At 28.8% G+C, this 12935-nt stretch overlaps 1 protein-coding gene and 1 long non-coding RNA gene across 2 annotated transcripts; both read right to left on the reverse strand.

Annotated features, from left to right (window-relative positions):
- Nucleotides 1-40: 40 nt before the first annotated feature.
- On the reverse strand, nt 41-2869 carry LOC131647561 (serine/threonine-protein kinase RUNKEL-like). The gene is made up of 5 exons (XM_058917449.1): nt 2567-2869; nt 1963-2083; nt 1763-1824; nt 1043-1354; nt 41-852 (listed from the first exon to the last, which is right to left on the reverse strand). Exons 3-5 carry the CDS (start codon nt 1781-1783, stop codon nt 733-735), a joined length of 453 nt encoding a protein of 150 aa, XP_058773432.1. The 5' UTR covers nt 1784-1824; nt 1963-2083; nt 2567-2869; the 3' UTR covers nt 41-732.
- A 7142-nt stretch (nt 2870-10011) lies between these two features.
- LOC131647562 (uncharacterized) lies at nt 10012-11563 on the reverse strand. Its single transcript, XR_009297859.1, has 4 exons — nt 11409-11563; nt 10572-11230; nt 10293-10330; nt 10012-10212 (listed from the first exon to the last, which is right to left on the reverse strand). It is a non-coding gene; the product is annotated as an uncharacterized LOC131647562 (long non-coding RNA).
- Between the last annotated feature and the right edge of the window lie 1372 nt (nt 11564-12935).

The raw sequence follows: 12935 nt of genomic DNA on the forward strand, positions 1-12935 counted from the left end.
ATAAAATAATAAAAATATATCTATATTATTGTTTGCCCCCTAGCAGTATTTCAGGGAGGGGTGTACCCTATGGTGTTGGACTTTTCAGAGCATGCAAGCAATTAATAATTATCTATTATTAGTGTATAAACTAATTGCGTAACATCGTAACATCATTATATATATGTCACTTAAGTATATTTCATGCAGAGTAGGTGCAATTTCTCCAAAAATTAACAAATCTTATAATTTATTATAAGTAGAGCAACTATTTTCATAGATAAATTGAATAATGCTTTGTAGACAAAATTTCAGCATTTTTACTACCAAACTAATAATTCTATTGAGTAGATTAAGTCTACAATTTTTTATGAAGTTTAAAAATTATTTGATCTTTCATCATATAATTTTAACTTAACATAGAATTTATTTTTTAAAATACAAAAGGTGGTGGTAAGATTACATAGGCATGAGCATTCAATTAATTTAAAATTTGGAGTGCATGATCTTTAAGAAAATATTACCATATTCAACAGTTGGATTGATGAACTTTAATGTTTACAAAAAAGTTATTAAGCCTATTAACTTAACAAAAGTTACTTCCGAAGTAAGTTCATCTCACTGATTAATTATATCAAATACTTATTTTGAGATCAACACTCTTTTTTGGTGAGATTTGAGGTCAACCCTTAGATTCTAAAACACACCTTTTATTTCATTAGTAGACTATCTATCGACTATATCTTAGCACACTTAATATCTAATAAAACTTTGCAGGTTAGCTCTGACAGAACTCGATGCATACAACTGAGTTATATCATCCTCACCTTTTCTCAATATCGTTGTCACAAGGGAAATTAATGAATTTGGAACCTGCAGCCAGAAGAAAATAAGATAACTCTAGAAAAATATGAACTTTGAATGTTCATAAAGAAAATTAAAATAGGTGGAATTAAACACACGCGCGCACACACAAACACACCAAATCACTACATAACTCAAGCTTCAAATGGCATAGGCAGATGGACAATAAACGTTACATGCAACAAGCTTAGAAGCTAACCTGCCAGCCATGTGCGGTCCTATTGTCCTTCGATGGAGATTCAAGCAGAGTGTTATCTTTAGAGTCAGCACTTTGGGTAGATATATAAAATAGCAACTCACCCAAAGCAGCCATAGAAAACCTTCTTACTTTTTCCTGTCTGTCCCTAAGGCCATCCGTCAGTGAACCTAGAATTCCAGAATTAGCCAAACTGTCATCAACAAAGGTAGAGTGTCTGATCAACAGACCAATCAGTGAAGCAAGTTGAACACGTAAAGCTGATGCCTTAGATTGACGTTGCAATTTTATGAGAATGAGCATTATTGGCCAAACCTGAAAATAAAGACAACAAAGTAATTCAGAAACACGACAGAAGACCACAATAAGTTAGTTGCTTAAACCATAGAAAAGAGAAGGATCTTATTAATGTTTGGTATATATGCCAAGTTGTCCAATTAATCTAGAGGAAAATATTATTTATAAAGAATGTAAAAAACAATAACCAATAACCCCTAAATAGACTAATATTTTGGTTTGGTTCCATACTGAGCTTATGCTCCTAAGAAATTAAGAACAAATATTTATGTTGTCTTAATCATATGCAATTAATTATTTAAGCACATATACAGTTGTATCAGATAACACAATATAAAAAGGACAAAAAGAAAGAAACATGGAAAACAAAACAAAACAACACAAAGGCATCAGGTAAAGAACAAAAGATAGAGAGAAAAAAGAAACCTCTCTGTTTGTATTTCTCATACAACTGACTCAGCTCTGTGTAATTGGAGTTAGTCAAGCCACTGCATCAAAGCACAATAAAACAAATTAGACTCGAAGTAAATTAAGGACAAACAAAGACAAATTCAACTAATTAGATATGAAATGAAATGAAATTATTACAAAGCAATCACACTACTAATAATTAAAGTATAGCGTACCATTGTGAGGCAACATTGACCATGATAAGGACCTTTCCTCTTTAGCCAAAGATCTTGAAGGTATCTCAAGTTTCTAAGCTTAGGAGGTAATCTACCAGTCAACCCATTGGACTGCAGGTTTCTATAAGAAAACATAAAATTGAGTAAGTGAGTAAGTAGGAGAGGAAATAATTTCCAATAAGAACTAGCATAATTGAATTTCTTCTACATCTTCACAAGTAGAGTTAAATTTCCAATCTCTGTAGGAATTGGTCCAGTTAAGTGATTCATTACCAAATCCAACACCTGGGGAGATTTCATCATGCACTATTCGAATTTGTATGAAACATACATGTAGAAATGCACTAGTTTAGAAATAAATGTCATAAATTTTTCTATAAGGCATTTCATCAAACAGTATAACAGCAATACACTTCACGCAAAAAAGTATCAAGACTTCGAAGTTAAATATGTTTTCAACTTGAAATTAAAGAAAAATCAAGACATTGCAAAACATGGCCAAATTCAGTTTTGAAGAGGAGTGCAAAGTTTAGGGTTTTCAATAGAATTCGGGGATTTTTAGATTAGGAATAAAACTATTTGATTAGGTAAAAGGAATACTCACCCTTGGAGGAGATGAAGCTCACGGTGGCCTGAGGGAAACCGGCACGGTGGTTCCGTTTCAAACAGCTCCATTTCAACACTGATTGAAAAGAAAATTGAGTCACAGAGCAGAAAAGGAAAGGAGAAGAGGTGATGAGGAGTACAAAAACGTTGCTCGCTTGCAGTTAAGAGTTGTGGTGGTCGGAAAGTGGTGAAGGGATGGTGACGGCGGCGGTAGGGTTTTAGAGAAAGGAAGCTTTGTCTCATCGTTCACGTGGGTGTATGAGGAAAATATAAGAGGTCCAATCCTCAACCCCAAAGAAAATTTCTTAACACTTAATTTATTTCTCAAACTTAATTTAAAAGATTAAATAAATAATTTTACACTCACATTTAAATATAATTATTTATTCTCTCTATTTTAATAAACTTTTATATTTACTTCATAAATTATAATAATAATAATAATAATAATAATAATATTATTATTATCATTTTAAAAAAAATTAGACAAAAATTACTATTATTTTAAGAAAATAGTTAAATTTGCAGCAATATCTGCAGGAACATTTCCTGCAAAATTACCTGCGAATTTTGTATAATAATAAAATAGATATCCGCAGCAAAATTTGCAGAAAACTTTCCTGTGAATTTACCTGCGAATTTTGCATTATATTTTCGTTTTATGTTTGAAATATATCAATCGCAGAAAAATCCGCAAGTATAACTGCATAATTTTCTGCAAATTCTAGAAGCATAGGAAATTTTATTTTATTTAAGAAAGTTCCAGGAATATCCGCAGGTAAACCTGCGGAAACTTTTCTGCAGGAAATTTCACAGGTAATACGTGTATTTCTAGTAGTGATTAAATGAAATAATTTTATAACTTATTTTTATTAGCTTAATCATCATCAAAATAGTCCCAAATTTCATCATTTTCTATTAAAGCTAAGTCTATTATACATTCATTATCATAAAAACTTTCAACTAATAAAATATAATCTATATCACTTTCTAGTGCATAATATATTTCATTTTCAAAAAGTATAGCTTGTGCACATAATTTCCCATATTCTTTACATATTTTTGTTTTTAACTCATTTGGTAAAGTAAATTTCCAAATACATCTTAGTTTTTCATAAAAACATTTCTCTTTATTTTCAATATTATCAAAATAAGTTATATCTATTTCTTTTATTTTTATAACTATTTCTTTTTCTTTTTCTTTTATACTAAATTCAGCAATACTCATTATAATCTATTTTTTAAATATGTTGTTAAGTCCTTTACTTGGTTTGAAAGTTTATCAATATCACTTTCTTCAATTTTTTCAGGTTCATAAAATCTAAGTGGTTTTGGTATTTGATTTTTTCTTAACTCTAAAAATTTTGATTTATTCATAAAAGTTCCTAGCTCAGTTATTTCATTTTTCTTTGGATAATAAATTTTTCCTATATCTTCAAAAAGACTTGGTATATCAATTCTATTATTATTTCTAAAGGTAATACTATGGTGAGAATTAGGTAATGCATAATTAACACAATAAGTGATTGAAAATATTTAATCTCCTGATCTCATTAAATTTCCTCTAAGGAATTTGTGTTCAAGAGTTAAAGTTTGCTCTAATCTTTGAGTATTTAAAGGTATTCCTATATTTGGATGTATTTCAAATTTTAGTTTACCATAAGCTAAATTTCCTTCTACTACTCCAAGTATTTTATCTACCAGGTCTGTAATTCTATCATCTTTTAATATTAGTTCTACTGGAGAGTTTATTCCTTCTTAAAAAGTTGCTTTGATTAATACTTGCACTGCTCCTATATGAATATATCCTATTTTATTTCTATGTTCATCTTTCTTTATATTTTTCTTGAGTTCCATAAGTTTCTTTTTATTTAATAATTGTATATAGGTATGTCCTTGGGCATCTGCTATATCAGTTGGTGTTTCATTAATTATTTTACCATAATATATAATATTATCCTTTTGGTTAAATCTTTTCATTATTCCTCAAATTCTATCTTTTCCCTTCATATTTGCATCCTTAGTTAAATCTAAGTCTTCCTTTTGTATTTTTTGAAATAAGGTTGGATCTATTAAAATACTTCCTTCGTAATTTCCATCTTCTTCAGTAATATGTAAATGTTCTATATCATTTACTATTTATTTTTCCATTTTTGTTATGCTAGACATATAAGAAAATTATAACACTTAATAAAAGTAAGTAAATAAAGAAATTATACCTGATCATTATTTCTTCTGAAATTTTGGTCCACCGCTGCTTCCGTAAGTTTATGTGAGATAGTTGATTAATAGTATATGTTGTGTAATTTAATTGAATGATTCTTGAATAAGTAGAAACATGGTTTTATTGATATAAGTTTATGTTACAACAATACCCACAAAATGTGTCAAGCTAAATCCTAAAAGGATTAGCATATGTTTCTAAAGAGAAACTTACACAAAGGTTGTTTTCTACAACTTGCCTCTTCCTATTGTAGAAGCACTTATTTATAGCCCTAAACACACATTATAATATTATTTTCTATTCACAATAATGCATAGTACTATTCATCTATAGTACTACTTATTTAAGACACTTAAACAGTACATGACAAATGACTTTACTTTTTTATCTACTTCATGACTCTATTATTGCTTCCCCTTATCCTCATCTTCATGACTCTATTATTGCTTTCCTTTATCCTCATCTTCATGACTATATTATTGCTTCCTCCTTGTCCTCATCCTTAAGACACATGGACTTTTCTAGACACTTGGTTACTTCCACGACATCTTTTTCTTGAAAGCATCTTTCACATGCATGATTTTCACTCTTTTTTATACTTGAACATAGTTCCTTAAGTACACATGGCTTATAATTCATTGTCTCCTTATTAAATGCATGAATTCTTTCCAATAGCTTGACATTGAAAGAATATGCTTGAAAGTTGCTTAGATAAAATTATATTTAAGTGATCATCATCATACATTTCTTCTTTGGAGTCATCTCTTAAAGGAAATTGATTATTACTTACTCCAATGAAGACAAAGTGCTTGGTTGGTTGATTTGTTGTAAAATTCGGATAGGCTGAATAAAATTTTAAATAAATATTTAATTCTCCACCAATATTCTTTTTAAAATTCTAGACTGATTCTTTAAACTTATATGGGAAAAGATTAATTTCTTCCAGATTTTTGCTTAAATAAAGGCATTCAATAAGTCCGAATTAGAACATATTAAATGTTAGTAATTGGGATGCTCCTGGGGTGATTATAGCTTTTACTCCAAAAAACTTTCTATCCACCATATAGAAACAATTAGTATTTTCTTTCTCGGTCCAGTAAGTAAGTCTTTTTAAATTTTCCTTAAATTTTTCTTCAGAGAATTTAATCTGATTTTCATGCTCTTTTCGAGACATAATTGGCAAATTATCCAGGGAAGAAGGGATTCTTCCTAAGATTTTCATGGATGTTCTTTCTGGTGCATTATTCTTTATTGTTTCTGAAAAAGTTCTTGGGCTAAGATAAATCTCTTTTCTTGATTTTTCTGATTCTCTATGATCATTCATTGCTTTTTCAGCTCCTTTGGTGGCATACCCTTTATAAGTAACTCCTGAGATTTTTGTACAGTGAGGGGCTGCTTTATACCATTCATCATAAATTCCTGGAAATGGTCTGTTATATACTGCATACCATTTCTTAGGTTCTTTTAATTTAATCTCTTCAAGTGGATTCTTCATTCTAAGATGAGATTTTATAATTTCTATTTCCTTATCGATTAATTCCACTTCCTTTTCAATCAGTTCTTGCTCTTTTATTTTGTAAATTCTTAGTGCTTCTTTTAACTCCAATTGTTGTTTCAAAATTTCTTCTGAGATTCGTTCCATTCTCTAGAAAGTATATCTGCAAGTACGTTCTTTTCGCCTTTAATGTGAGTAATTGAGTAATTATATTCGGCTAGTTTCATCTGTCATCTTATAAGTCTCCCTTGCTTGTAAGTTCCTTTATGATTAATATTTTTGAAACCTGCAACATAAGTAGAATCGGTTCTAACAATAAATTCTTTATCAAGAACATAAATTCGATGTTTTTCTAACATCCGAATTATTGCTAATGTTTCTTTTTCATGAGTAGGATAATTAATTTCACTGTCTGAAAAGGTTCCAGACATATATCTGCATAGTAATTCTTTCTTTTGGCCAGGGGGTTTAGCCTTCATAACATCTCCCCAACACTCATTTGATGCGTTAGTTTCAATAATAATTAGATCATCATCTGATGGATGATATAATTCAGGAAGATCTCGACATAAATATTTCAATTTAGTAATAAGTATTTCGTCTTCTTCGGTCCATGACCAAATAGCATCCTTCTTAAGTTTTTGTTGAAGTAATTTTCTTTCAACTGCAAGATTTTTAATAAAACCTTCATTTGAAATATATGTTAGTAATCCAAGAAATCTTTGTAATTCCTTTTTGTCTTTTAGTTTAGTGGGAAAATTTTGAAGTTTTTCTAATACATGTTTTTGCATTATTATTTTCCCTTTTTCAATTTCTAATCCTAAATAATTGATTTTATTTTGAGCTACTATAGCTTTTTTCTTACTTAATACTACTCCATGTTCTAAACACCTATTAAGTACTAATTCTACTTTTTTAAAGTGATCATCTAGATCCTTATTTGAAAAAACTAATATATCATCAATATAAATAAGACAAAAATCTTTGAATTCTTTAAGGATAGAATCCATCCTGCGTTGGAAAATACCTGGTGATTGTTTCATTCCCATTGGAAGAACATTCCATTCATATTGACCTTGAGGACAACTAAATGTTGTTAAAGCTTTAGATTCTTCTGACAATCTTATTTGATAAAATCCAGATTTACAATCAAAAGTACTAAACCAATTCATATTTCTAACTCTTTCAATAATTAAATCATTTCTTGGAAGAAAATACGCATCACCTTCCATAGCATCATTTATTTGTTTATAATTAATTACCATCCTTCTCTTTCCTCTTTTAATCTCATTATGATTTTCAACATAAAATGCTGGTGCTGAATGTTTACTTTTTGATGGTCTTATTAATCCTTTTTCACACATTTGCTTAATATCTTCAGCAAATTCATCTCTATCTTGTTTTGTGTATATCATGGGTTTACATTTAATTTCTTTTGTTGGATCTTTTAGTTTCAATTCAACTAGTTCCATGTTTTTATTATTAATTTTAGGATCTAGTGGGTTTTCACTACACACTTTATCTAATAGTTCTTCAATATGTATTGGGATTTTTCTTCCTGGTTCTAAATTAATTAATGCATAACACATTTTTCTACAAACTAAATCTATAATTTCACCACGTTTTAGTCTGGAGAGCTCTGATTGTTTTATTGAATAAATTGTTTGTGAGGAATGAATAATAGGGATATCTATAATTTCTTTCAGTTGTTTTCCTTTAATATATGGAGCCTTGATCGATATATATTCTAAGTATTGACAAAAGGGTGCATATAATCGTAAGAAATTATTTCCTATTATTATATCTAACCCTGTTTCTTGTTGATATATTGTAGGTACTATGAATAATTTATTTTTAATATTTAAAGTAATTCTTGTAGCTACCCAATTTAGTGGGTGTATTGAGTCATTTGCTATTTGAATCTTTAATGGTTTCTCTAATCTTTTCCATTTACTAAATAATGCTTTGGTTGTTATAAAAATACTTGCTCCTCTATCTATATAGGCTTCAGTTTCTTTGTTTTCTTTTTCAATTTTAATTTTGATATATGTACTATTCAGATTCTGTTTCTTCTGAAGATAATTCATCCTTTATATATTCATATACACTACAGTCAGAATCACTTAATTCATCTTCTAATGGTTCTAAATTATATATTTTATATACTTTCTTTATTAGTTTTGATTTTTCTTTAAGATCTTTTTCTTTCTTTGTTGGACATTCATTGGCATAATGACCTCTTACATTGCATATCCAACATACGCATTTCTTTTTTCCTTTTGGAAAATATTTTTTGGTGTTTGTTTTCTCTTTCTAAAATACTTTCTTCTAGTATTTTTATAGGCCTTTTTTCTTGGATAAATTTTTCTTAATTTATGTTTTCTTTTATAACTCTTTCTACTTCGTTGATTACAACCATAATTTCCTGGTTGCTCTATTTCTGGTATATCACAACAAAGTGAGATTCTACCTCTATTTAATTGTTTAGCTCTTGTACTCTTTATGCATTGTCGTCTTAATTCATTATATATAATTTGAATAATTCCTCCTAAGCTATCACCAAATTCAATTGGTTGAGATTTCCATATATCTCTTATTTTTGCACTAAGTGGGTATGGTAACTTTGATATAAAGACTCCTCGATATATTTTCCTAGTTTCATTATCTAATTCATAATAGTATTTTTTATACTCACAAATGAAATTATCTATTTCACACATATTACATATCTGCATATTAATTAGATGAATTTCTGCCTTTTCTCGCAAAAGTTTATTTACTTCTGTTTTATGTTCAAGAGTATTGTAGCCTATGAATTCCTTATATATTAATTCCATTATTTGTTTAGCAAATTGTTGATTATTATTTTCTACCATTCCTATATATTGATTCCATCTTTCATCATTAATACTTGTTAAGAATTTCGGCACATTTCCTGTTGTTCTATAAGCTATTAAATTCTTGACATCCATTAGGTTTATCTTAGAAATTTTTTCATCGGTTTCTATAAGCATAATCATATCATTATACCATCTTTGTAGTATATCCTATGGATTTCTTAGACAGTCTAAGTTTAATAATCTTTTAGATTTAGTTTCTTCATAGTAAGGTTTAAATTCTTCCGCAACTTTTGTCCATTTTCCACTAGCCATTGCATAACCTCTTTGATTCATAGTTTCATTTTCATAGTTTTCCCAAGAACTATGAGGATTCCAACTCTCTTCACGTTTTCTTTTTTGTTTCACTACAACAAAAATGAGCTTAGGCAACAATGCAAAACCGCAGCTAGATGTATAAAAACCGTAGCTGTAGCCTTTAGCCCGCGGTTATCTAGGCGTGGAATATACGGCCGTTGCCTATTCCTTAAGCCGCGGTTTTATTAGTTTTGCCCACGAAAGACAAAACTCGTTGCCTAATTATGTGAACAAGCTACGGTTTCTAAACTTGTTTTAGACCGCGGTTTTGATTAAGCTACATCTGTATAACCGTTGCCTATTCCTATAAGCCGTAGTTTTTGTATTCAAGGCTTTTTTAGGCAACATTTAAAAACCGTTGTTTAACATTTAAGCCACAACTTTCTTAAACTTGATTACTCTGTTTTATTTAAATAAAATTAGACAATAAGTATATTAATACTCATGATAACAAATTTATGGAAAACATTTATAATAAAGTAATTGTGAGATTTATATCGATATATATTATTTAATTCAAAGAATTCCACTAAACAATACAGTGTATAAATTAAATTCTAAAAACTAAATATACAATAAACAAGCTTTCTAACAACATCGCTAACTTGTATTTCCCCTAATAAAATCTTAACAAATCTGTTATGTCCAAGAATTTCTTGTATTCTGATATATTTATAGGTACATTTCTCCAATATCATTTGTAGTCCAATGCTCTAACATGGTTGTTTCTCCTAAACAGAAAGTGAAATTAGGCTCCAAAGGAAAGATGATTGCCTGATGTGAATTGAAAATTGGATAGATAAGTATTTACCTTCCTTTGACATATTTTTCAACTCTCATGAAGCTTCCCTGAAACAAAATGTTAATTAATATAACATGATTATGATTATTAATATAAACCAATCATAAATATCACCTCAATTATATCTCAGAGAACAAGAACATAATATCTTTAAAGGTAAAAGTCCAACCATCCATAGATTAGAAGAAAATAACTCTAAATGAGACCATGAAAAAGGAAAAACCAAAGGGACCATTATTACCAAGTATAAAAATTAGTAACATGCTCTAAGTATAAAATGAATAAGACCTTCTATAACACAAAGCTTGAGACTTTGTCTTCTTTATCCCATAATGCATATGCCAAAGAAATTGATTATTGCCATTCCCTGATATAACTTTCAATAAGTAAGAGTGTTATAGAGAAATAGATAAAAAATAAAATACACAAACACTTTCCATCATTAAACTCGGATCCAACTCATACGTTAGACATTTTCTACCAATCGCAGGTGCTGATTTCCATCAATATAATTCATATTGTTTGTGAACTTGTAATGAGACTGAGTTTCACAAACTAAGACATATTTCATCCAGTGAGTCACAATAGCCTCTAATCCCTATGGAGAGAAAACAGGGCATCTAGAGAGAAAACACATAAATATATAGTGGTTACCATGGAGACTAAAAGATGAATATCTTATTACCATAGAGAAATCTTTGGAAAAATAAATATACTACTTTCCTGGAAATAGAAAAATGAAAAAAGAGGAAAAAATTTAAAAGAAAAGATCATTTAAAGTTAACAATTGAAATCAAATTCAGATGAAAAGTGAATCAGTTAGTAAAAATTATAAAACAACCTACATAATAATAAATTGAAAGTTTTGTGCTCCAACTAACTTCAAGAGTTTCCAAGGTTTCAACCCTTTCATTCAACATCGTTATCCATTAGCACATCCAATGTCACTGAATAAACAAAACAAGCACAAATCAAAACTCTTCAATTAACCATAATCTTATTCACATGAAGCATTGAGTTTGAATTAAAAAAATACAAGTAGTTTAAAAGAAAAAAATAAACTAAACATACAGAGGATTAGTGAAATTAACGTAACTTAGTGACGTGAAAGGAAGTAGCGATTACCGGTGTTGGGTTGCGGGAGAGATGGTGGGCGAGGACGAAGCCGATAGGGTTGGAGGGGGATTATCGAGATCTGTTGTGAAAGAGACGATACAGGACTGTTTATTTTGTTTTTAGGTTTAGATATGGGATTTGGAATAAGTGGCTGAAATAATACTCATGAGAGATGTCATTCCTTAATCCTTATCGTTTAAAATAATCCACTAAATTAATAAAATTATTATAATAAATTGGATTGTCAATGAAAAAAAGTCTAGGGGTTTATTTTTGCATTTTTATTTTAATCATTATGAAATTGATTCTTTCAATACTTAAATATTTTACTTTTTTTAACATTAATAACATAAAGCTGGATATAAATAATACAAACAAATTATATAAACCTAATCTAATATACACCAATTTTATGTATAGTAAAATAAAAGAACAAACACTAAAGATTTTTTCTCTTTACATTTTTTATTTTTTATTAAATAATTTTGACAATTTATTTTATGTAAATTAAAACAATAATTTTAAAGTTTAAAATTTATTTCAACAATATCTACATTTAAAATTATGTGGTATATATTAAAATAATTTTTTATTTGAAATTTCTTTTACAAAATTCTCTAAAAGAATTAACTAAAATATATAAAACTTTAAAAATCATTTTAAAATAAAAACTGACATTAAGTTTTTTAATATAAAATTAATCAATCTCTTATAACAAACCCACAAAATATGGAACAACTATACTAAACTATTGAAAATATTATAAGGATGAAAAAAAAACGTTAGGGGACTGGGACAGGGGTTCGAACCCAGTATTGTCCAAATATATATAAATACAACAACAAAAATAAAGTGAATAAGTTACGGTTTGGTAATACCCACATTCTTAAAAGATTAGGCCACGCTTTGAACTTGTTGTCTTCTAAATAAGAAATGAGCGCATGTTCATAACCGTAGGCTAAGTGAATAAGCTACGGTTTTATTATACCAACATTTTAAAAACCGTAGCTGTAACTGATTAGGCGACAGTTTTCATCAAAAAATGTCAACGTGTAAAAATCGCTGCCTATACATTTTTAAGCTACGCTTTTTCAGCCGTTGTCTATTCCTCCGTTGCCTAAAGTCAAAAATGTTGTAGTGTTTAGAATTACTTGTTTCTCCTTTTTCCATAAATATTTCATCTATATCTGATTCAGATCCTAATTCAGATCCTCTTTCTGAAGAATTATAATTTAATATTACTTCTTCATTTTCTTCCTTAGTTTCTGTTTTTTCTATTTTTTCTACTTGTTTATTTTCTTCTTCTATTATTTGTAGTTGTTTCATCAATTGTCTAATTTTTTCAATATCATTAGATCTTCTTAATGCTTCAATGTATTCAGTTTTTATCCCCTCCATGAAGATGATGGGTTTATTAACATAAATGTAGTTATAGGTTCTTGTTTAACTACTTTTAGTTGGTTTACTTCTTTTGTTCTAACTAATATTTCTTCTAAATCTTTTATTGTTATACTTCTATTACTTTCTTCATGTTTT

Source organism: Vicia villosa, linkage group LG2 (assembly GCF_029867415.1).
Source record: "Vicia villosa cultivar HV-30 ecotype Madison, WI linkage group LG2, Vvil1.0, whole genome shotgun sequence".
NCBI lineage: Eukaryota > Viridiplantae > Streptophyta > Magnoliopsida > Fabales > Fabaceae > Vicia > Vicia villosa.

Excerpts from the sequence above, each read along its gene's own strand:
- LOC131647561 (XM_058917449.1), bottom strand. The coding sequence starts at position 1,783 with ATGAGAAATACAAACAGAGAG. Across the intron at positions 1,355-1,762 it reads TGAGAAATACAAACAGAGAG|GTTTGGCCAATAATGCTCAT; the intron begins GTTTCTTTTTTC and ends CTTTATTTTCAG. Across the intron at positions 853-1,042 it reads GGACCGCACATGGCTGGCAG|GTTCCAAATTCATTAATTTC; the intron begins GTTAGCTTCTAA and ends TTCTGGCTGCAG.